At 54.6% G+C, this 23,281-nt stretch overlaps 2 protein-coding genes across 2 annotated transcripts; one reads left to right on the top strand and one right to left on the bottom strand.

Annotated features, from left to right (window-relative positions):
- Positions 1 to 1,518: 1,518 nt before the first annotated feature.
- Positions 1,519 to 9,988, top strand: c8a (complement component 8, alpha polypeptide). Its single transcript, XM_007903705.2, has 11 exons — positions 1,519 to 1,781; positions 2,567 to 2,684; positions 3,390 to 3,531; positions 4,356 to 4,509; positions 5,086 to 5,275; positions 6,030 to 6,209; positions 6,616 to 6,856; positions 7,626 to 7,730; positions 8,465 to 8,616; positions 9,219 to 9,441; positions 9,748 to 9,988. Exons 1-11 carry the CDS (start codon positions 1,699 to 1,701, stop codon positions 9,894 to 9,896), a joined length of 1,737 nt encoding a protein of 578 aa, XP_007901896.2. The 5' UTR covers positions 1,519 to 1,698; the 3' UTR covers positions 9,897 to 9,988.
- Positions 9,989 to 11,380: 1,392 nt separating this feature from the next.
- On the bottom strand, positions 11,381 to 22,366 carry c8b (complement component 8, beta polypeptide). The gene is made up of 12 exons (XM_007903718.2): positions 22,269 to 22,366; positions 21,795 to 21,942; positions 20,633 to 20,774; positions 18,780 to 18,921; positions 17,137 to 17,269; positions 16,215 to 16,412; positions 15,018 to 15,258; positions 14,672 to 14,800; positions 13,817 to 13,980; positions 13,016 to 13,169; positions 12,548 to 12,616; positions 11,381 to 11,626 (listed from the first exon to the last, which is right to left on the bottom strand). The coding sequence occupies exons 1-12, from the start codon at positions 22,364 to 22,366 to the stop codon at positions 11,475 to 11,477; spliced, it is 1,770 nt and encodes a 589-aa protein (XP_007901909.2). The 3' UTR covers positions 11,381 to 11,474.
- Positions 22,367 to 23,281: the final 915 nt, after the last annotated feature.

Genomic DNA, 23,281 nt, shown 5'->3' with positions numbered 1-23,281 from the left:
CCTGTGGGTTCATAACTCAAGTTAGGGCTTGTTACAGAAAATAGTGCACAATAATGTGTATTAATAACCCTTTTCTATTTGATGCAGTGGGTTAATAATGTCTCGCTTAATTGCTGTCACTCGCCTCCCAAGCAAAAGGGTTCGATTCCCGGGCAGGGTGAAACCTTAGGCAATTTTCCTTATTCCACACGCACACACGCCTCCGTTTACCCGGTTGTTAGTCAACTTGGTGGATTGCTTTCCAGCAATAATAACCCCTTCCAAAAAAAAATAATGATAATAAATAATGATAATTGGGTCCGTCAATCTACGACTGTTTGCGGGACGCTGTTGTGCGCAATTGGCTGCCGCGTGTTGCCCACAAAATATACACTTTAGAGGATATTCTGTGAAGCGCTTTGACACGTCTTCACGGGGTGATGAGAAGCTGTGTGCAAGGATTATTATTATCATTGACACGATTTGTTGACAGCCAGGGAGCCCTTAGCAATGGCGTGATTTGACCCGGAGACGGGGAACATAAGCACAGTCGACGACGTGCATTTATACAAGGGTCAGGTCGATATAATAATAATAATAATAATAATAATCTCTTCTTATGAACTCTAATCATCGTTCCTGTGTGTGTTTCTATCTGTGAAGGAAGTGAACGGAGGGCACGGCCTACAGGCAATGTGCTGTAACTGCAGCTGTTTTGAAGCTCTCCGCATCCCCCCCTCCTTCCAGCGAACAAACTGTTGGCCCCTGTGAGACATTTATCTCACACCTGACCCTGGTGCAGGATGGCAGGGCTTATCACCTGGGAGTTTTATTCCAAACCATCAGTTTATTATCGTAATAAAATATAATTCCTGCATTTGGTATCATTCCCTTCAAAGCACTTCACAAGATTTTACTCCAAAATCCAGCGACTGCGTATTTATGAGCCAACGCGGCAGCCAATTCTCACGCAGCGACGTCCCCCACGTTTAATAAATTATTAATATCGTTCTTATAGGCAGATTTCCTTACTCCACACGCCTCCGCTTACCAGCAGTAAGTAGGAACCCGCTTGTTAGTTGATTGGTGGATCGCTTTCCGGGGGTAATAATCCACGGCTGTTTGTGGGTCACTGCTGTGCGCAATTGGCTGCCGTGTTTCGCCCACAAAATACAAAGTCACTACGCTCTGCAATATATCCTGTGAAGCGCTTCGAGCCGTCTCAGCAACGTGATAAGGTGCCGCGTATCAAACTCAAGGATTATTATTACACTGTTATTAATATTACGACGATCTTATTAATATTTATTACGTTATAAAATAGAATTTACAATATGTATCATATCAGTACGGATCTAATGATAACACGTCATTATAACATTGTTAGGACTAATATTACAGTATTAAGAAATAATCTGGTTAAGTAATAATATAAGTCAGTTTCACAACAAACTTGGAAGCGCTGAGCAGTTTAGGGTTGACATAGACGTTAATCATTCACTGAGCCGACAGTGATTTTCACCGCTGTGGTTTGAGAGCTCCACTGAAACCTCCCGGACAAACACAGCGGCTTTCCTTCAGCTCAGGCAAACTGACGGTCTGATTGAGCCGAGGATCTTTTCCCTCGTTCGCTCTCGGAATCTCTCTCTCCCACTCTCTCTCCCTTCCCTTCCCTCTCTCCCTGCTGGCTCCTCCGCCCTCTCTGCCGCGGCTGGCACCATGCTGCCAGGGCTCTGGGGCTCTGGCTCGGTGTGTTTACTGCTCACGGTTGCCCTGGTCGATGCCGGGCTGACCGTCAACAGGTCAGTGAGCGTCCGGTCACCAGCGCTCGCTCACCCGCACGGCAACAGCTACATTTATACAAGGGTCAGGGACTCCGAACGTTAAAAGGAACCACACAGTGGCTCACCCCAATAACCACAAACCCCATATCCACACACCCCATATCCACACACCCCATATCCACACACCCCCACATCCACACACACCCATAGCCACACACCCCATATCCACACACTCCATATCCAACCATCCCATATCCACACACCCCATATCCACACACTCCATATCCAACCATCCCATATCCACACACTCCATATCCAACCATCCCATATCCACACACCCCATATCCGACCGTCCCATATCCACACACCCCATATCCAACCATCCCATATCCACACACCCCATATCCGCGCACACTGTATCCACACGTCGTGTATCTGCTCACTGCATAACTGCACATATTATCTAAAAGTTTTATTTTGTATATGTATCCAAAATGTTACCAACCAGCCTTGGGACGTCCTCCTGACGTGAAATATATGTATAAATGTAATTTGTTGCTGGGTTGTTGAACATTGTGTATATCTGCACATCATGTACCTGTATGTCGTGTATTTGCGCACTGCGTATCCACACACACTGTGTATCCACACGCTGCGTATCTCGCTCTGTTGTATCCTACTATGGGGGTGATGTGACGATCATCACGGGGAATGGGGTGAGATAATGCGGTTGGGTGAAATGCGAACCGTATATTTGTGGTGAGATGGGGATGAACTGAGCGAGTGGGTTTGGTTCCCCGCAGGACGGAGTGTGGATGCAAATGTCGGGGTGCCCGTAAAGCCCGCAGCACGATCCAACGCAACTGTGAGCTGGGACCGTGGTCCCCTTGGGCCAGGTGCTCTCCGTGCGAGATGTCAAAGGTACGCGCTCACAAAACAGAAGCTACACAGTCACTACACGGGACCGTGCAGCCCGTGAAGCACTTCGAGACATCCTCCTAATGTTGAAAAACACTGGATCAAATGTACGGGATAGGAGGTTGGGGGTCACTCCCCACCGACCCCCTCATCCAGTGGCGCTTTCCACACTGTGAGATATCGATGGGGCTCTATTTTAACGTGGTGCTAACTAGCGGAGTCCTGTAGTGTCGTGGTTAGAGCACTATCCTCGCAAGCGAGAGGACCTGGGTTTGATTCCCGGGCGGGGTGAAACCTCGGGTAACTTTCCTTACCCCACACACCTCTGTTTACCAGCAGTAAGCAGGAACCCGGTTGTTAGTCGATTGGTGGATCGCTTTTCCAGGGGGTAACAACCACTTCAAAAAAATAGTAATTATTTGGTCACTCAATCCACGGCTGTTTGTGGGAACGCTGCTGTGTGCAATTGGCTGCCGGGTTTCACCCACAAAACATACAGTTAATTCACTTTACAATATATTCTGTGAAGCGCTTTGAGACAACACAGTGATAGGGCACTATATCAACTGCAAGTTGTTATTATTATTATTATTATTATTGTTAAGGTCCCCTCTCTGAGCCACTGAGGCTCCTTGGCTCAGGGGATCTCAGGGGTGTGTTAGAATGGAAGGTGCGGAGGTTGACTTGGTCACCTTTTTACTGGCTTAGCCCCGGTTCCGGAGCCTGACGAGACCGGCACAGTTCGGTGGCCAGTGTATCGAGGCGCTGTGGCAATACGATCCTTGCGAGACGAGCGAGCAGTGCGTCCAGCAAATAAACACGTGTGGCGACCAATTTCACTGCGGCTCAGGTAAGTCCCGACTTTGGAGACGAGACGTTAAACCTCACTCCCCGTCTGCGCCCCTGTTCGGGCGGACATTAAAGATCTCCCACGGCGCCGCGCGAAAAAGGAAAGGGCGTTTCTCTCTCTCTCGCTCTCGCTCTCTCTCTCTCTCCTGGTGTCATGGTCGACAATCCCCCATATAAGTAACGGTTAAACACTTCAAGACTGTTTGCAGGCCGTTACCGTGCAGAAATGAGCTGCTGCGTTCACCTGCAAAATACACAGTCACCACACTTGAGGGTTTGTGGAGCCCTGTAGCTCAGTGGTTAAAGCGCTTGCCTCGCAGGGCGTGACGACCGGGGTTCGATTCCCGGGCCAGGGGCGAAACCTTAGGCAAGTTTCCTCACTCCACACACACGCACACACACGCACGCACACGCCTCTGGTTACCCGGCAGTGAGTAGGAACCCGGTTGTTAGTCGATTGGCGGATCGCTTTCCAGGGGGTAAAAATCCCTCCAAAAAAAAGAAATAGAAATAATAATAAATAATGTTAATTCGGTCGCTTCAATCCACGACTGTTTGGCTGCCGCCTTTTGCCCACAAACTGCACAGTCACTACACTTTACAGTATATCCTGTGAAGCGCTTTGAGATTTCTCGACGATGTAATAAAGTGCTGCATCAAATGCCAGGAATATTATTGTTATTATGGATGTTAAAGATCTTGCGGAAAAGTGTGGTGGGGGTGGAGGTGGAGGTGGGGGTGGGGGTGGGGGTGGTGGGGTGTGGGGAGCTGTAATCAGCCGCTGATTGTGTTTCTGGGGGTTGAACCCCAAACCCGCTGCTCCAGGCCGCTGTCTGAGGCGCAGGTTAGTGTGCAATGGAGACAGAGATTGTACGGATCAGTCCGACGAGGAAAACTGCGACGACTACCAATTGGACAAGGAGCGAACTCTCTGTACCGACATGTTACCCATCCCGGGGATGGAGGTGGTGATGGTTGGGTAAGCCGATAGCCGCCAACTCACAGCACACCCCCCCCCCTCCCCCAACCCACCCCACACATCTCCCACTCCGCACCCCCTGCTTTCTCCCCACTCCAACACCCGCTGCCTCCCCTCGGCCGGCTCCGGGCCTCCTGCTCTGCTGGCCCTTCGCCCTTCGTCCCCTCCCGCTCCACCATCAGCAGCCGTGCTTTTAGCCACTACGCCCCCAAAGCTTTGGAACTCTCTCCCCCAATCCCCCCGCCTTGTTGCCCCCTTCCTTCCCTCTTAAGACCTTTCTCTTCGATCGCGTTTTTACGGTCACCTCCTCCCTCCCTCTCTCCCTCCCTCGCTCCCTCTCACGCGTCCTCCTCCCCACCCCCCCCGCCGCCGGCCGCTACTGTTAATCTCTCTGAGACTCTGCCCTGGGTCGCAGTGGCTGTGTAAGTGCAAGTTGTTGGTGCAGTTTAAGACGCTCCTGGCTTTATCGCAGCGGCTCTCGATCAGGTGTAAGGATTATTATTGAGTGACGTCGCAGAGCCTTGAGACACGGCGTAAACTGTGGACCTTTGTTCCTCTGCTTCTCAACGCCTCAAGCTATAACGTGCTGACAGGAGAGATCGGCAGCAACGTGTTAGACGCAGAGTATTTCGGAGGCTATTGTGAGTACGTGTATAACGGGGAGTGGCGGGACCTGAGGTACGACAGCGAGTGCGAGAGGCTGTACTACAACGACGATGAGAAGTATTTCCGCAAACCACACAACCTTCTGATGTACCGTATCGAGGTGAGAGACGTGGCTGTGGACAACACTGGAATGGACCTCAGTGTCCATTACCGTAACTCACCTCATCTCCTCACTCCTCACCTCCTCACACCTCACCTCCTCACTCCTCACCTCCTCACACCTCACCTCCTCGCACCTCACCTCCTCACCTCCTCACACCTCACCTCCTCACACCTCACCTCCTCACTCCTCACCTCCTCACACCTCATCTCCTCATTCCTCACCTCCTCACACCTCATCTCCTCACTCCTCACCTCCTCACACCTCACCTCCTCACCTCCTCACACCTCATCTCCTATCTCCTCACTCCTCACCTCCTCACCTCCTCACTCCTCACCTCCTCACACCTCATCTCCTCACTCCTCACCTCCTCACACCTCACCTCCTCACCTCCTCACACCTCACCTCCTCACCTCCTCACACCTCACCTCCTCACACCTCACCTCCTCACACCTCACCCGCTTACCCATCACCTCCTCACCTCCTCACACCTCACCTCCTCACCTCCTCACACCTCACCTCCTCACCTCCTCACACCTCACCTCCTCACCTCCTCACACCTCACGTCCTCACACCTCACCTCCTCACACCTCACACCTCACACCTCACCTCCTCACACCTCACCTCTCAGACCTCACCTCCTCACACCTCACCTCCTCACCTCACCACACCTGGCCGCTTTGCGTGCTCATGTTGTGTTGTGTTCGAGCGCCAACTGTGATCTGGATCTGCTCTCCTCCTCCGCCGTCCTCAGGCAGTCGCTGACTCGGGATTTGCAGTGGAGGCTTACGATGACCTGAACAGTTTACTGGAGGCCTCTGTGACCGGCGACTCGATGAGCTTGGGATTGAGCGTACAGGTGAATGTGAAAGTCTCCATGGAAGGAAGCGAGCACTCAAGGCATCTCAGCAACCTGACCAAGTACACCAGCAAGGTACAGCACCGTCACACACACACACTCTAACATAATAATGATGATAATGATAATAATAATAATAATAATCCTCACCAGGGTAGCGTCCCAGAGCGCTTGTCAGTGGCGGAGTGTATAGAAAGTAATAATAATAATAAATCTTGCGTCTGATACAGCGCCTGATCAGGTCTTCGAGACGCCTCGAAGCGCTTCACAGGATACACTGTAAAGTGGAGTGACTGTGTGTTTTGTGGGTGAAACGCGGCAGCCGATTGCGCACAGCGGCGTCTCCCACACACACACACACACACACAATCCCCGATCGAGTGACGCAATTATTATCATTATCATTATTATTATTATTATGTGTACCGGAAGCCCAGGCTACGGGGTGACCCCCAAATTCTCCCTCCTCTTTCCCCCGCAGAACATGGCGTTCACACGCATCTCCACCAAGGTCCAGACGGGACGTTTCCGGCTGCGAAGCCGGGATCTGGTGCTGCACGAGGAGATGCTGTCCTCGGTGCTGGAACTCCCCGAGGAGTACGATTACGCCATTTACTCGCGCTTCATCAGCCAGTACGGCACCCATTACCTCACCGCCGGCACTCTGGGTGGCGTCTTTGAGTCCGTGCTCGTCATGGACAAGCAGAAGCTACGGGAGTCAGGTTAGCCTCTTCGACCGTGCCTACGGTCACCTCCATCCCGCCTTTCACCCCACACCCCCCCCCACCCCCACCCCATCCCCCCCACCGCTCGGTATCGTTGCTACTCCACTGTCGACCCCCCCCACGCGAGGGACGCGATATAAATGCAAGTTGTTGTTGTGTGTCGACGTTTTGGGCAGGTGTGCGTGTGTTTGTGCGCTTATATGTGGGCAAGTGTGCACATGTACCCGCGTGTGCGTGCGTGTGTGTTTGTATGTATACGTGTGTGTTTGTTAATGTACATTTGCATGTACATGTGTAAAGTGTATTCATCTATGTATGTGTGCGTGTGTCAATAATGTGAGTGTGTATGTGCTTAAACGTATGTGTGTGTAAACAAGTCTGTGTGTGCGTGTATATACATGTGGAATCACAGAATATACTGTAAAATGAATTGACTGTATATTTTGTGGGTGAAATGCGCACAGCCGCGTCTCACAAACCTCATGTCCTCACACCTCACCTCTTTTTTGGGGGAGAGGGAGGGATTACTACCCACTAGAAAACGATCCGCCAATCGACTAACAACCAGGTTCCTACTTACTGATGGGTAAAAAGAGGCGTGTGGAGTAAGGAAACTTGTCTAAGGTTTCGCCCCTGGCCCGGGAACCTCTCGGTTATGAGGCGAGTGGGCGAACCACTAAGTTACGGGACTCTAGGCTTGTCACGAGCCGTGGAATCTGCTGATTGTCCTGTCTTGAGGTCGTTGTGTGAACCTTGTGTGTGACAGAAATGACGTCATCGAAGGTTGGGGTTTGCTTGGGTTTCTCAATTGGAGTATCCAATGTGCACTTTGGTGGCCACAGCTGTCGGACTACAGGTTCCTCTCACCAGGGTAAGTGACCTCATCAAGCAACAACAACCATGGACTTTTACGCAGCGCCTTTCACGTCGGGAGGACGTCCCAAGGCACTGGACAGTCAGGGATATGGACCTGAGCTGGGGGTTGAGATCAGGAGGGGGTGGAGGGCAGGGAGAGTGGGAGGGTAGGAGGGTGACCGAAGGTTCGGTCGAAGAGGAGGGTCTTGAGACGGGCCTTGAAGGAGGTGAGGGAGGGAGCGAGGTGAACAGACACTGGGATGAGTTCCAAAGGGTGAGGGCAGAGAGGCTGAAGGGCTGATCACTGATGGTGGGTTGGATCGGGCGGGGGATGTGGACCAGGCTGGAGCCTGCTGAGCAGAGGGAGCGGACAGATCTATGTTGAGTTAGTGCAGCACCTTATCACATCGTCAGAACATCTCGAAGCCCTTCACTGTCCCAACCCTCTCCACCGCTGTACCACCCCTCTCGCTCGTTCCCTCTTCCCCACGCTCTCCCCTTTCACTTAAACCGCGCACTCCCCCTCTCCCCCTCTCCCTTTCTCTCCTCTGCCCCTCACCCCCTCTCCAACTCCCTCCCTCCTCTCTCTTCCCCCCTCCTCTCCCTCCCCGCCTCGCTAGCCCTGTCTCTGAAGCAATGTGGAGCTAAGTGACCCGTTACTCCGGGATTCAGTTCATCCCATTCAGTGATGAGTCGGTGTGAGACAGTGGATTTGATGTATTTTTTGTCCCCCGTGACCCGCGAGTCTAGAATCAAAGAACAGCTCCTCCTACATTCAGGACATCATCACCACAGTGCGGGGAGGAGCCTTGCAGTCTACTCCCAACAGCTTCCCAGATTACAAGGCTTTCCGGCACTGGGGCCAATCCCTGAAATACAATCCCATCGTCACGGATTTTGAGGTAATAGCAGTAATAATCAACCACGCAGACGATGCTACTACTAATAATTTTTGGATTTGATACAGCGCCTTATCACGTCGTCGGAACATCTCATAGCGCTTCACTATAAAGCATAGTGACTGTGTGTTTTGTGGGCGAAAATAGCATAGCAGTTAGAGCACTCGCCTTGCAAGCGAGAGGACCAGGGTTTGATTCCCGGGCAGGGCAAAACCTTATGTAAGTTTCCTCACTCCGCACCCGCCTCTGTTTACCCAGCAGTAAGTGGTTGTTAGACGATTGGCAGATCGTTTTCTGGGGGAAATAATCCCTCCAAAAAAACACTGATGATAATTTGGTCACTCAATCCACGACTGTTTGTGGTTCACCGCTGTGAGCAAATGGCTGCCAGTGTTTGGACACAAAATGCAGTCAATTCACTTTATGGTATATTCTGTGAAGCGCTTTGAGACGTCTCGAAGACGTGATAAGGCGCTGTATCAAATGCTAGGAATATTTATGATTATTAATGGTGTCCCTCCCCGCTCTGTCTCCCTGTGTCTCCCTCTGTGTCTCTCCGTCTCTCTCTCTGTGTCTCTCTCTGTGTCTCTGTCTCTCTGCCCCAGACCATGCCTATCTATGAGCTCTTGACCAGGAGTAACGCACGCTCCTCCGAGGCCCAGCGAGGGAACCTGCGGCGAGCGGTGGAACAGTATCTGAGGGAGTTCTCCCCGTGTCGCTGTCCAATCTGCTTCCACAACGGCCGCACCTTGCTGTGGAATAATATCTGCCGCTGTGACTGTCTTCCGGGATACCTGGGCCAGACCTGCCAGGAGACCAAGCGGACAGGTACGAACACACCTCAGGGATGCCGGTGACTGATTACCCCCACATCCCTCGCCCAGCGGCAAACACAGGACCCTGCAGTGTCTGGGCATCTTGGGGGGAGGGTTACACAGCGCTGTGTCTGGGGTGGGGGGGAATGTCACAATCTCAACCAAAGGTGAAGGCACATCTGATGGTACAGCGCTTCTGCCCCCACCACACCCCCCCCTCCACCACACCCCGAGGAGGTGAGAGGGTGTGGCCGTACGGGGCGGAGCTGGTAGCGGGTGAGACGAGACGTGACGCGTGTCTGTGCGTTTGGTTCGGCAGAGCCCGCCCACGGAAGCTGGGGCTGCTGGTCGGACTGGTCACCATGCCAACGAGGCTCGAGGCAGCGGGCACGCAACTGCGACCACCCCCCACCTGGACCTGGGGGGCTCACGTGCCTGGGAAAGCCCACGCAGAGCCAGCGGTGCTAGAACTGGCGGGCGGTGATACCCCTGACCACTCCCCCTCTCGCCAACCACCAACCCCTCCCGCCCTGAACCACCCGCCCTCTCGCCAACCACCAACCCCTCCCGCCCTCAACCACCCCCTCTCGCCTCCAACATCCACCCTCCCCCCTCCCCCCACAACACCACCAGCCGCACAGCAGAACGTGACCGGCCTGTGTTCCGGTTCGGAAGAGAATATTAAATGTTCCACATCTTTCTCTCCGTCCATTTCAATTCTTTTTTACCCATTGATCCCCTGATCAGTATCTACCATCATCAACGTTAAGGGTGAAAGGGTTTTTTATCAGTAAAAGAACAAAGTGGAGACTGTTTATATTGATGGACATTTATTTAATGTTACTACCTAGTCTAGTGTTCAGGGAAGACAGTGTGGTCACTGCGATATGGAGTGGGGGGTGAGATGGGGGGGGGGCGGGGAGAGTGGGGGAGCAGCCCAGCAGAGGAGAACAACGAGGCTGATCCCCAGTGTTAGAGAAACAAGCAACGATTAGACAAGCCGGGGGTCTTCAGTCTTGAAAGTAGACATCTCGAGGTGGGGACGTGGGTGGGTGGGTGGGGTGTATGGGGAACGTACAGGTACAGAGATGTACAAGAGCTCTTGACCTCCCCCCCTAACTACCGATTTCCGCCCCCAACTCCTATTTGTGTGGCCAAGTTATGGATCTGTGAAAAACAAATGGAGGTATGAGGCTGGAAATTCCACCTGGTCTCAGCTTCAAGACCTTTGCCCTAAAATTTAAGGTGGCACAGAATTGGGCGGGTGATGTGGGTGTGGGTGTGGGGAAAGGTGTGTAACAATACACTGCAATATAAGATTACATGTGTATAGCGCCTTTCACGTCGGGATGACGTCCCAAGGTGCTGGAGGTGACAGGTGGAGGTGGGGGGAGTGGTGGGGGGGCTGAGGGCCAGGAAGGATTGATGGCTTGGGAGTGAAATTCCCTTCTCTGAAACCGGTTTCCAAGCGCACAAGTTACCAATTGCCAACTCCGCACCATTTTTAACCTGAGAGGGTCTTGAGGCAGAAAATCAGGTAGAATTTCATGCCTCCCACGCACTTCTCTGTTGCAAAGGGTGGTGGAATCTTGAACAGGGGTCGGGGGGGTGGGGGTGGGGGGGTGGGGGGCATCATCTTGATATTAGAGCCAAGTCATTTAGGAATGAAATCAGGAAATGTAGTGGGAACCTGGAACTCTCTTCCTCTCCCCAAAAGGCTGTGGATGATGGATCCACTTACATTTTCAAGACTGAGGTGGGTAGATATTTAGATATTTGTTAGGTTGGGGGTATCGAGGGCTATGGGGCGAAGGCAGGTAATTGGAGTTGAGATACAGATGAGCCATAGAATCATAGAATTATACAGCACAGAAGGAGGCCATTCGGCCCATCCGTGCCGGCTCTTTGAAAAGAGCTATCCAAATCAATCCTACAGATGAGCCATGATCTAATAGAATGGTGGAACAGGCTCAAGGGGCTGCATGGCCTCCTCCTGTTCCTGTGGTGCTGTGCGTGGGGGAGAGGCGAGGAGTACGGCTTTGCTCACTAACAGGTCAGTGTTTCCTGGCGATCGCCGGGGCACGGCTGCCCGCCATGGGCCGGTGGGGGGTTGATGCAAGACCGCGCTCTCGTCTTCTGTCTGCCTGTGCACTCGGACCACCCAGACCAACAGGACCACTTCCCATCCACTGGAACATCTGAGGCATACGGTGAGAGCACTGCGTTAGACTATACCCCTCTGTGATCATCCTCAAGCCCCCTCCCCACCACACCACACCACCCCCTCCCCACCACACCCCCATCCCACCCCCACCACACCACCACCCCCTTCCCCACCACACCACCATCCTACCACCACCACACCACCACCCCTTCCCCACCACACCACCATCCCACCCCACCACACCACCATCCCAACCCCACCACACCACCATCCCATCCCCACTACACCACCATCCCACCCCCACCACACCACCATCCCACCCCCACCACACCACCATCCCAGCCTCCTAAACTACTAGTGCTGCAGTGTATTGGCTAGATGACTCGACTTGCAAGGATCCTTGCGTTTGATACAGTGCCTCATCACGTTGTTGAGACGCCTCAAAGCGCTTCACAGGATACACTGTAATGTGAATATTTTGTAGGCCAATCACACGCAGCAGCGTCCCGCAAACAGCAGTGGATTGGAATCCGTTATTGGAAGAATTACTACCCCCGGAAAGCGATCCACCAATCGAATAATAATTCCCACCGCATTCCCACCTACTGCTGGGTAAACAGAGGCATGTGGAGCAAGGAAACTTGCCTGACGTTTCGCGCTGCCCGGGAATCAAACCCGGGTCCTCTCGCTTGTGAGGTGATCATGCTAACCACTACGCTATAGGTTTCAACTGCTAAAATCCCGCAACTAACATAAAGTTTGCCACCGCTTTCAGCTCTGTGCAGCTCCAACTATTCCGTGTCTGACCAGCCTCCTGTTGGCTTGGCTTAACCACACCTGTTCCTGAGAGAGTGATGAGCCTTTATATTTACCTTTAACACCTTCTTGCCCCAAACATCCAGCCTCTCCCCCCGCCCATCCTGTCCCCCATCCACTCCTCCCCTCCCCCACTTACCCCGTCGGTTGGTAATCTCACAGGCGACCCCTCGAAAGCCGGGAGGACAGACACACTCACAGTGGGATCCTGAGAGGGAGAGACGTTATTCAACAACAACAACTTGGCATTTACACAGCGCCCCTCATGCAGGGTAGCGTCCCAGAGCGCTTGACAGTGGCGGAGCACGATGCCAAGCCGGGGGGAGTGGGGATGTGACCGTAAGCACGGTTGAAGAGGAAGATCTTCATGTGCGTCCTGACGATGAGGAAGGAGGGGGCAAGGCAGAGGGAGAGAGGAAAATGTTCCAGAGTTTCGGGGTGTGGTGGCTGAAAGCGCTATCACCGATGGTGGAGTGGAGGGGAGGGGAGGGGAGGAGGGGACTGGAGTGGGGAGGAGGGGGGCAGGGGAGAGGAAGTGAGGAGGGAAGGGACCGGGGATGTACGGCACCTCAGGATGCAGTGCCTGAGCTGAGACCCTCACTGTTACCTGTGAAGACCACAGCCCCGTTGTTGCGACAGGGAGCGCAGCGACATGAGCTGTACTCTGTCAGGAACTCCTCCAGCGCTCGCTTCATGTTGGCTTTGATGGCTCGGCTGTTGTGGAAGGTCTGCCCCGTCACCAGCTGGTACAGCGGCACCGGCTGTCAGTGCGAGTACACACCGTTAGTATCAGCTCAGTGTGAGCGAGTGTGAGCGAGAGCAAGTGTAAGCGAGAGCGTGAGTGTGAGCGAGAGAGCGCGAGTCTGAGTGAGAGCAAGTGTGAGCGAGAGAACGCGAGTGTGAGCGAGCGCAAGTATAAGCGAGAGAGCGCGAGTGTGAGCGAGAGCAAGTGTGAGCGAGAGCGTGCAAGTGTCAGTGAGAGCAAGTATGAGCGAGAGAACGCGAGTGTCAGCGAGAGCAAGTGTGAGTGAGAGCGCGAATCTGAGCGAGAGCAAGTGTAAGCGAGAGAGTGTGAGCGAGAGAGCGCGAGTCTGAGCGAGAGCAAGTGTGAGTGAGGGCGTGCAAGTGTCAGCGAGAGCAAGTGTGAGCGAGAGCGTGCGAGTGTCAGCGAGAGCAAGTGTGAGCGAGAGACCGCGAGCGTGAGCATGTGCGAGCGAGCGAATGCCAGCGTGAGTGAGTGAGCGAGCGAGCGAGCGTGAGCGCGAATGAGTGAGTATGAGCGAGTGAGGGAAGGAATGAATGTGAGTGTGAGCAAGCGAGCGTGAGCCAGCGAGTGTGAGTGAGCGCGAAACGTGTCAGCGTGAGCGAGCGAGTGCGAGCGAGTGGTGAGCGCGCGAGTGTGAGTTACCTTGAACTGGATGACCTCTGGGTTGTATTCCACAGCGTCTCCCCACTCCTGCATGAGCTGGCGCGTGGGCAGGTCCTTCTGTGACAAGGCCGTCACGTGCTCGCTCGCTCCGCCGCGCACGAAGGCTATGAAGTCCTCCGTGTAGTTGGAGCTCGCAATGCCGACTGGAGCGGACACAACCACAGACCCATTTTACAGGAAAAACAGCAGAAATCCCAGCCACGTCTGGGTGCCATTTTCAACCGGGTTCAATACTAATAATATTAATGATAATTACAATAATAATCCTTTTATTGTGTTTGCGTCAGTCACACTTGCCGGCTCGCGCTGACACTTCCACACCCGCTCGCACTCGCTCGCACTCGCTCGCACTCGCTCGCTCGCTCACAAAGTGACCAAATTATTATTATTATTATTTTTTGAGGGATTATTACCCCCGGAAAGCAAGTCGCCGATCGACAGCAAAAACAGGTTCCCCCCTTAGTGCTGGGTAAACAGAGGCGGAAGGAAACTTGCCTGAGGTTTGGCCCTGCCGGGAATCGAACCCAGGTCCTAAGTAGAATCCCGCTCTTGGTCGATTGGCGGATGACTTTTCCGGGGGTAATATTCCCTCCCAAAAAAATGTGGTCATTCACTCCATGACTGTTTGTGGGACACTGCGGTCGCCCACAAAATACACAGTCACTCCACTTTACAGTATATCCTGTGAAGCGCCTTGAGACGTCTCAATGGAGAGGTCATTGCATCACATTAATAATCATCCCTACAGTTAGTACAAATCAGACACCGTTTGATTGAGCTGTTCCACAGCATCGACCCTGTGTTGGTGTAGTGACTGTGCACTTGGGAACGTACCTCCTTTTTCCGTCAAGAGCTTGTCACCTATACCAAAGGTGAACCCCCCAGCCACATAGATCCCGTCGATCGAGCCGCCCAAATTAGCCCCCACCTTCATGGTGTTCTCTGCGTCACTCATAGAGTAACCTGCAAAGCAAAGGCCAGAGAGAGAGATCAGGTTAGTGCCCGCAATTTCATTCACAATTGATGTGGGGTGGGGGTGGGGGAAGGCGGCTAAAAATCATTCTGAATTAACCATCACCATCTCCCCCCTGACCCAACCCAGAGCCCAGGAGGGGAGGGAGGTGAGAGTGTGGAAGGGGGCCATTGGCCAGAAACTCTTGAGGGCTAGAGATGGACTCACCGTCTCGTTTCATATTCTTGGAGTTGAGGACCCAAAGGTATTCATAGGTGCCTCCGAGAAATCCCTCGCTCATAAAATGTGTCCCGTAGTCTTTGTAGATCTCCCTGTACTCGCCATAGCTGTACGGGATTGGCAGCTCGCTAATCCTTTGGAAGAACTCATGATGGAGCATGAGGTCCCTGAGCTTGAACTTGAATCGTCCGACCTGCAGGGTCATCTGAGCGTGGTACATGGACCTTTTCTATGAAGGAGCAGAGGGAGACAACAACAACAATAATATAGAGCCCCTTACGCAGGGCAGCTTCCCAGAACCCTTGACACTGGAGGAGTGTATAGAGGGTAATAATAATAATAATAATAATAAAACTTGCATTTGATACAGCACCTTATCATGTCGTCGAGACGTCTCAAAGCGCTTCACAAAATATACTGTAAAGTGTAGTGACTGGGTATTTTTGGGGGTGAAATGCGGCAGCCATCGGCAGTGTCCCCACAAACAGTCTAGGGTTGAACGACCAAATAATTCATTTTTCAAAAATTGGTTTCGAAAGGATTATTACCCCGGAAAGGTGATCCGCCAATCGTAAGGGTTCCTCCTTACTGCTGGGTTACCAGAGGCGTGTATCTGGAGTAAGGAAACTTGCCGAACGTTTTGTCCTGCCCGGGAATCGAACCCAGGTCCTCTCGCTTGCGAGGCGAGTGCTCTAACCACTGAGCTACAGGGCTTCACTGGAGGAAACTGGTTAAGAGTCACAAAGGGGCGATTTTAGGACAGACACCAGGAAGGTTAGTTGGGTTTTTGGTCAGTTGACCCACAGGGTGACCCATCACCACGCTTAAGAGTCTCCACTTACACATAGGAAGTCCCCTGGGTCTCGAACGCAGTCCCCCCACCATCCCCCCACCCCCCCCTTCTCTCTCTCTCTCAGAAGAGAAATGCCCTGCTTGCTTAATCCCAGAGAGTGAGGATGAGGAGTAAAAAGGGGTGTGACTCTAAGTGGGGGAGATGTGGGGGGGATTGTAAACTGCGGGTGAAACCCCACGAGCAGCGACGTTTTTAGAATCGGCGATGTTTGTGAAGGGAGTCAGGACCATAGGAACAGGAGCTCGGCCATGCAGCCCCCCGAGCCCATCCCGAGCCCATTCTGTTAGCCCCAAACTCCAAAGCTTGGAAATGAGATGGCATCGGACACTCACAGCCCCGGAAGATTCCAGAAGCTTGCTGGCCATCTTCCTGTAGTTGTTGCTCGCATAGTTGATTCCGATCTCGAAGACCTCGGGGATGTTTATGGCCAACTTGAAGGCCTTGCTTTTCTTGCTGCTTTTAAAGCGGCTCTCGGCAAAACTGGAGAAAGACTCGTGCTCCTGGAGGGAGAGCTGGAAATCTGCTTTGGTCTGGGACGGACAGGAGGCAAGAAACATCCAGCGTTAATAATTCACGTTGCATTCATCACCGTCATCGTCGTCATCATCATCATCATCACACCTTGCATTTCGCACAGCGCCTTATCACGCTGTCGAGACGTCTCAAAGCGCTTCACAAAGTGAAGTGGAGTGACTGTGTATTGGCTACCGGACAGTCAATCGCGCGCGGCAGTGGATTGAGTGACCAAATTATTATTATTGTTATTAATATTACTATTTTTTAAAAAATAATAATACCCACCAATCGACCAACAAGTGGGTGGGTTCCTGCTGGTAAGGAATGCTAGTGCGGGGTAAGGAAACTTGCCCAAGGTTTCGCGCCGCCCGGGAATCGAACCCGGGTCCTCTCGTTCGCGAGGCGAGTGTTCTAACCACTCCGCAGCAGGGACTCTTTGATTGAATCAATTATTATGAATAATAAAAGAACTTGATATCCATTCAACAGTTTTTTTTTAATAATAAGACAACACTCAAGAGTCCCGTCACGTGTTGGTCAGAGCACCCGCCTCGCAAGAATCCTGGCATGTGATACGGCGCCTTATCACGTCTTCGAGACGTCTCAAAGCGCTTCACAGGATACACCGTAAAGTGTAGTGGCTGTGCATTTAGTGGGCGAAACGCAGCAGCCAATTGGGCGCAGCAATTTTTGACGGCCCGGAGGCTAAAACTGCGCACAAACTCGGGCGCCACCGACCTCGGGGCTGTGTAATTCCAGGTTGTGCGGCTTCCGAAAGCGGACGTTCTTAATGTAGTGCGGAGCGCAGCTCCCGGCGTAGTAACTGTTGTCGAGGACAGGGCCCTGCAGCGTCTCGGTCAGGATGTTGAACCTGCACACAGCCCCCGACAGCAATAAATAGACACATAAGTAACCTCAGTGCCCTGCCCAGCCTGCCCTCACCCCCTGCCCTGCCCTGCCCTACCCAGCCTGCCCTCACCCCCTGCCCTGCCCTGCCCAGCCTGCCCTCACCCCCTGCCCTGCCTGCCCCCTGCCCCAGCCTGCCCTCACCCCCCTGCCCTGCCCTGCCTGCCTGCCCTCACCCCCTGCCCTGCCCAGCCTGCCCTCACCCCCTGCCCTGCCAGCCTGCCCTCACCCCCTGCCCTGCCCAGCCTGCCCTCACCCCCTGCCCTGCCCAGCCTGCCCTCACCCCCTGCCCTGCCTCCCTGCCCTGCCCAGCCTACCCTCACCCCCTGCCCTGCCCAGCCTACATTCACCCCCTGCCCTGCCCTGCCCAGCCTACCCTCACCCCCTGCCCTGCCCAGCCTGCCCTCACCCCTGCCTGCCCCCTGCCCTGCCCAGCCTGCCCTCACCCCCTGCCCTGCCCAGCCTGCCTCACCCCCTGCCCTGCCCTGCCCAGCCTGCCCTCACCCCCTGCCCTGCCCTGCCCAGCCTGCCCTCACCCCCTGCCCTGCCCTGCCCAGCCTGCCCTCACCCCCTGCCCTGCCCAGCCTGCCCTCACCCCATGCCCTGCCCTGCCCAGCCTGCCCTCACCCCATGCCCTGCCCAGCCTGCCTCACCCCTGCCCTGCCCTGCCCAGCCTGCCCTCACCCCCGCCCTGCCCAGCCTGCCCTCACCCCCTGCCCTGCCCTGCCTGCCCTCACCCCCTGCCCTGCCCAGCCCGCCCTCACCCTTTCCCTGCCCTGCCCAGCCTGCCCTCACCCCTGCCCTGCCCTGCCTGCCTCACCCCTGCCCTGCCCAGCCTGCCCTCACCCCCTGCCCTGCCCGCCTGCCCTCACCCCTGCCCTGCCCAGCCTGCCCTCACCCCTGCCCTGCCCAGCCTGCCCTCACCCCCTGCCCTGCCCTGCCCAGCCTGCCCTCACCCCCTGCCCTGCCCTGCCCAGCCTGCCCTCACCCCCTGCCCTGCCCAGCCTACCCTCACCCCCTGCCCTGACCAGCCTGCCCTTACCCCCTGCCTTGCCCAGCCTGCCCTGACCCCCTGCCTTGCCCAGCCTGCCCTGACCCCCTGCCTTGCCCAGCCTGCCCTCACCCCCTGCCCTGCCCTGCACGTGTGGTGGGGGAAGAGTCCCAGAGGACGTGCTTCTTGTCCCGCATCAAAACAGTTTGGGTGGGGAAGTGCGTGATGGCGGACTCCCCTACGGGAGCTGAGATGGGGTTGAGAGTGAGGGTGTGGGGGGAGCAAGTGGCGGTGAGTGGGGCAGAGGGAGCAAGTGGAGTGGGGGTGCGGGTGGGTGTGGGGTGGGGAGGGGAAGCAAGTGGCGGGGGAGGGCGGGGGGAGAGAGTGGTGGGAGGAGCAGCGAATGGCGGTGGGGGTGGGGGTGTTGGGGGAAGGGAGGAGCAGCGAATGGCGGTGGGGGTGTTGGGGGGAGGGAGATACAGACCCGCTGCCCAGGTATTGCACTCCCCAGTACTGCTCCCTGTGGCCGGAGCAGGCGACCTGCAATCTCCTGCAGCTCCTCTCGTCCGATCTGTCTCCACAGTCGTCATCCCCGTTGCAGAGAAGGCGACGAGCAATGCATCGCCCTGGGGGGAGCGGAGGGGCAGAGAGCGCGGGTCAGAGACACTGCTGCTCACCACCACTATGTTACATTTACACTGCGCCCCCACCCACATACACACACCACGATGTGTAGCTCCGTGTCAGGTGTGGGCCATGTCTCTGCGCCGCACGGTCCAGTTAAACGTCCTACCGCGCTCTGTAATAAATCCCGTGCTCGACACCTGTTATCACGTCGTGGAGACGTCGCGAAGCACTTCGCAAGATTCTACTGGCTGAAGTGTGGTGACTGTGCATTTGCCAGGGATGGACACGAGCGGGAGGGAAGGGTGGGGTGGGGGGAGCAAGGGGGCAAGGATACCGAGAGAGAGAGAGAGAGAGAGAGAGAGAGAGAAATTCTTTTCTCTTTTCCCAATAGCACATCGTGGTATTTAACGTCCACCTGAACAGGGCGCAGACGTGAGATTGGTTTAACGTCTCATTCAAAGGCCGGGGCCTCTGATCATGCAGCCCTCCCCCCACACCCTTCTCCCCCCCCCCTCAGCGCTACACTGGAACGTCAGCCTGGACTGTGAGCTTGAAGTCCCAATGTACAGGGTGTCCACAAAGTCACGTTACCCATGTACTGACCAACACAACAACAACTTACATTTATACCCCCACTTCACGAAGGGGTAGCATCCCGGAGCGCTGGAGGTTGACGGAGGCTGACCCCGAGCCAAGGGGAGAGGTGGGGGGGGGGGGAGAGGGGGACGGTGCAGGGTGGTGGGGGGCGCGACTGTGAACACGATCAAAAAGGAAGGTCTTTGAGCGGGATTTGGAAGTGGGGAGGGAGGGGAAAGGCGGAAGGATTGAGGTTAGGGAGAGAGAGAGTTCCAATTTTTCAGGGAGTAGTGGCTGAAAGGCACGGCCACCGATGGCGGAGTGGAAGGGGCGAGGGACAAACAGGAGGCCGGAGCCGACTGAATTACTGAATACAAAAAAGGGTGGGGCAGTGAGTTGGGGGGAGGGTGGGGTGATTGGGGGGAGGGGGGGTAACAGGACTTTGTGGACACTCTGTACATTAGAATTGTGATCACGACTCCACAATATTATTGTATATAAGTATATAAGTTCCAAACGCACCCCAAGCTCCCAGTACAGCAGCGGTAACAACGCTGAGCAAAAGTCTGATACCCTGCGCATTGCAACACGATAAAATATACAGAGTGACCCAAAAGTCCTGATATCTACCCTATTATCTAAACAAAAATCATAATTTCTTTAAGACGTATGAGCCATTGTAATGGCATCACAACTTTTTGGTCACCCTGTATATTTTACGTCTCAAAGCACTTGACACTGCTGACTGAGTTGGGGGTAAGAGCCAAAGAGGGTTGGGTTGGGGGGGAGGGGGTGGGGTGGGGCAGGTGCGAGATGAACAAGGGGATTGAACAAGGGGAGGGAGGGAAAGAGGGAAGAATTGGGAGAGATTCCACGATGGATTTCCTGTGAGCGGTGAGGGGGGTAGGGGGTGGAGGGTTGGAGGGTGGGGGTTGGGGGGGGTGGAACGGCTGAAAGCCCGGCTCCCGATAGTGCGGTGGAGAGAGCGGGTGGGGGGCAGGGGGCGATGTGAAGAAGAATGATTGAAGGGAGTGTCTGGGTCGGGAAAGGGGTTGAAGCAGGTGGCAGAGCAAGGAAGGGGCTTGGTGGGGGTTAGTGGTGGTGGTGGGGAGGGGGGCGCCAACTAGGCATTACCTGTTTCAGCACAGACGAAGCCTTCACACATGTCTGGCACATGGCAGCGACTTTGCGATCTACAGGTCTCCTCTTGACGGTCAAAAGTCTCGCATGGCTCCCCACCAAACTGCCTTGGCACTTCCAGCCTGGCGTACCTGAACTACACACACACACAGCACCACTCGATCAGCTCACACCCGGGTTTAACATCTCGGCCGAAGGACAGCCCCACAATTCCCCTCCCCCTCTCCCCCACCATCCCCCAGCACTGCACTGGAACGTCAGCCCATAATAATCCCACGATAATTTTGGTAGAGAGCTTTATCACGTCGCTGAGACGTCGCAAAGCGCTTCACAAGATACACTGTAAGGTGGATTGCCTTGGGTACTTTTGCAGGCGAAACGCGGCAGTCCATTGCACACAGCAGTGTCCCACAAACAGTTGTGGATAGAGTGACAAAATTATTATTACTGTATTATTGTACAGGATTATTACCCTCCGAAAGCGAACCGCCAATCGACTAACAACCAGGTTCCAACTTACTAAACTTACTAAACAGAGGGGCGTGGAGTAAGGAAACTTGCCTAAGGTTTCGTCCCACCTGGGAATTGAACCCGGGTCCTCTCTAGACTGTGAGAGTAAGCACAAAGTCACGATGTGGGGGCTCGAACCCATCACCTCCTGACTACTGACTGAGCCAGACAGACACTTGATTCTACGTATCTTCCATGAAAGCTAGAGGTCTTATTGTTAGCTCTTTCTCCCCCTCTCTCTCTCTCTCTCTGTTCATCAGCTCAGGATCCCTCCACGCCCCCACCCCCTCAACCCCACCGATGGCGGTTGAGCCTTTAACCCTGTACCCCCCCAAACTCTGGGACTCACGCATCCAAACCCCATCCACCTTGCTCCCCCCAACTCACCCCACAACGCCTCTTTGCTTTCAAAACCCACCGAGACACACTCTCGCTGTCTCTGCTCTCTGAAGAGAATCCAAGACAAGGGGGCATCATCTTAAAGGAACAGGCTTGAGGGGCTGAATGGCCTCCTCCTGTGCTATGTTCTACTGCCGTTTGTGGATGGGGTGTGGGCCAGGGCCACAGCAGAACGTAGGAACAGGAGTCGTGGCTTTGCTCTCGGTCTCTGGGAGCACGTTGTTGTTGTTGTTGTGGTGGTACTTACACGCTTGTTCTGGCAGGGCTCACACAGGCTCCAGGGCGACCAGGCGGACAGCAGGCAATCCAGGGGCTGGGGGGGGTCCCAGGGGGCCCTCCGCACACGGGATTGGCCACCGGATACCGTGGACAAATCCTCGCTGCAACCAGACGACAATTACTGCTGCCCCGCGCCTGTCTGTCTGTGCCTCTCTCCATCTGTCTGTCACTCGGTCTGCTCCTCACTCTGTCTGTCTGTCTGTCTGTCTGTCTGTCTGTCTGTGCAGGACTCTGGGGTTAGTCTGTCAGTGACTCTGGGTGTTACTCCAATCTTTAAGATCAAATTGAGGGGGAAGGGGGCCTAAACCCCATGTACCATCTCGAGACGAGACAGGCTGACAGGAAAACCCCAGACCTGAGGCTTGAGCCCCGCCCCCTTGCCCCCTCCTCCCCCCCCCCCAATACCATGAAGATATAAAGCGATGGGGAGCGACTGACGTACCTGGCACCACATCGCTGGCCGATGTCAAACACAGTGAGAAGCAGAGCCACGCAGCTCACAGGCTGAAATAGCCCACAGCTCCTGTGTGCTGTCCCCATTGTCCACACCGGCTCCGAGCGGACAGGCACAACGCTCGGGGGAATGGCACAGGAATGGCGCAATGTTAGACTGACTGACCGACCGATCAGTGGCCTTTCTTCCTCGGCCAGTTTAGCTTGGGTCAACAATCAGCCCGGCCGCAGCCAGAGGCTGGTTTACCATACACATACACACACACACACACAAACACACGCACTAACACACCAAACACACACACACACACAAACACACACACACAAACACACAGAACAGGAGAAGTCCATTCTGCCCCTCGAGTCTATTCTTCCAATCTACTAAATAAATCCTCAGCCTTTTGGGGGAGGGAGAGAGTTCCAGATTTCCTCTACCCGTTGCTTTGAACCCCGTGGCGAGCTGGGGGTGGGCAGGGGGTGGGGGGGTAGGTGTGGGTATGTGGGTTGGGGGGGTAGGTGTGGGTATGTGGGTGCAGAATCCACCAAGGCACGACTTACACTGAGCAGCTGCCGATTTCACCGGATGAGCCCAGAGCCAGGAAGGCTCCTCATTTTCGGGGCCATTTAGGAGTGAAACCAGGAAGCCTTTTTTCATTTGGAGTTGGGGTACAGATCAGCCAGGATCCAGTAATGTGGTGGAACAGGCTCAGCGGGGGCTGAATGGCCTACACCTGTTCCTATGTTCCTATTTTTTATGTTGCTCGGTGAACTATTTGCACCTCGTTTAGCTCCCCGTCTGTGCCCTGTTCAAGCGGACGCTAAAGATCCCACCAACCAGGTCCACTTTACAACAAGGCATTGACTAGCCCGGCCTGGCTCATTGGCAGGACCTGGAAGGGCAGAGCAATCACTGGGGTCAGAGAGTCTTCCCACTCAACTCCTGGTAACCCTGCAGCCAAAGCCCTAACGGGGAGCAGTCAAGACTGGGCTGGACCAGGGGAC

This window comes from Callorhinchus milii, unplaced genomic scaffold (assembly GCF_018977255.1).
Source record: "Callorhinchus milii isolate IMCB2004 unplaced genomic scaffold, IMCB_Cmil_1.0 Scaffold5, whole genome shotgun sequence".
In the NCBI taxonomy this organism is placed as follows: Eukaryota; Metazoa; Chordata; class Chondrichthyes; order Chimaeriformes; family Callorhinchidae; genus Callorhinchus; species Callorhinchus milii.
The sequence above is the reverse complement of the archived record's forward strand: the minus strand, read 5'-3'. Positions and strand labels throughout refer to the sequence as shown.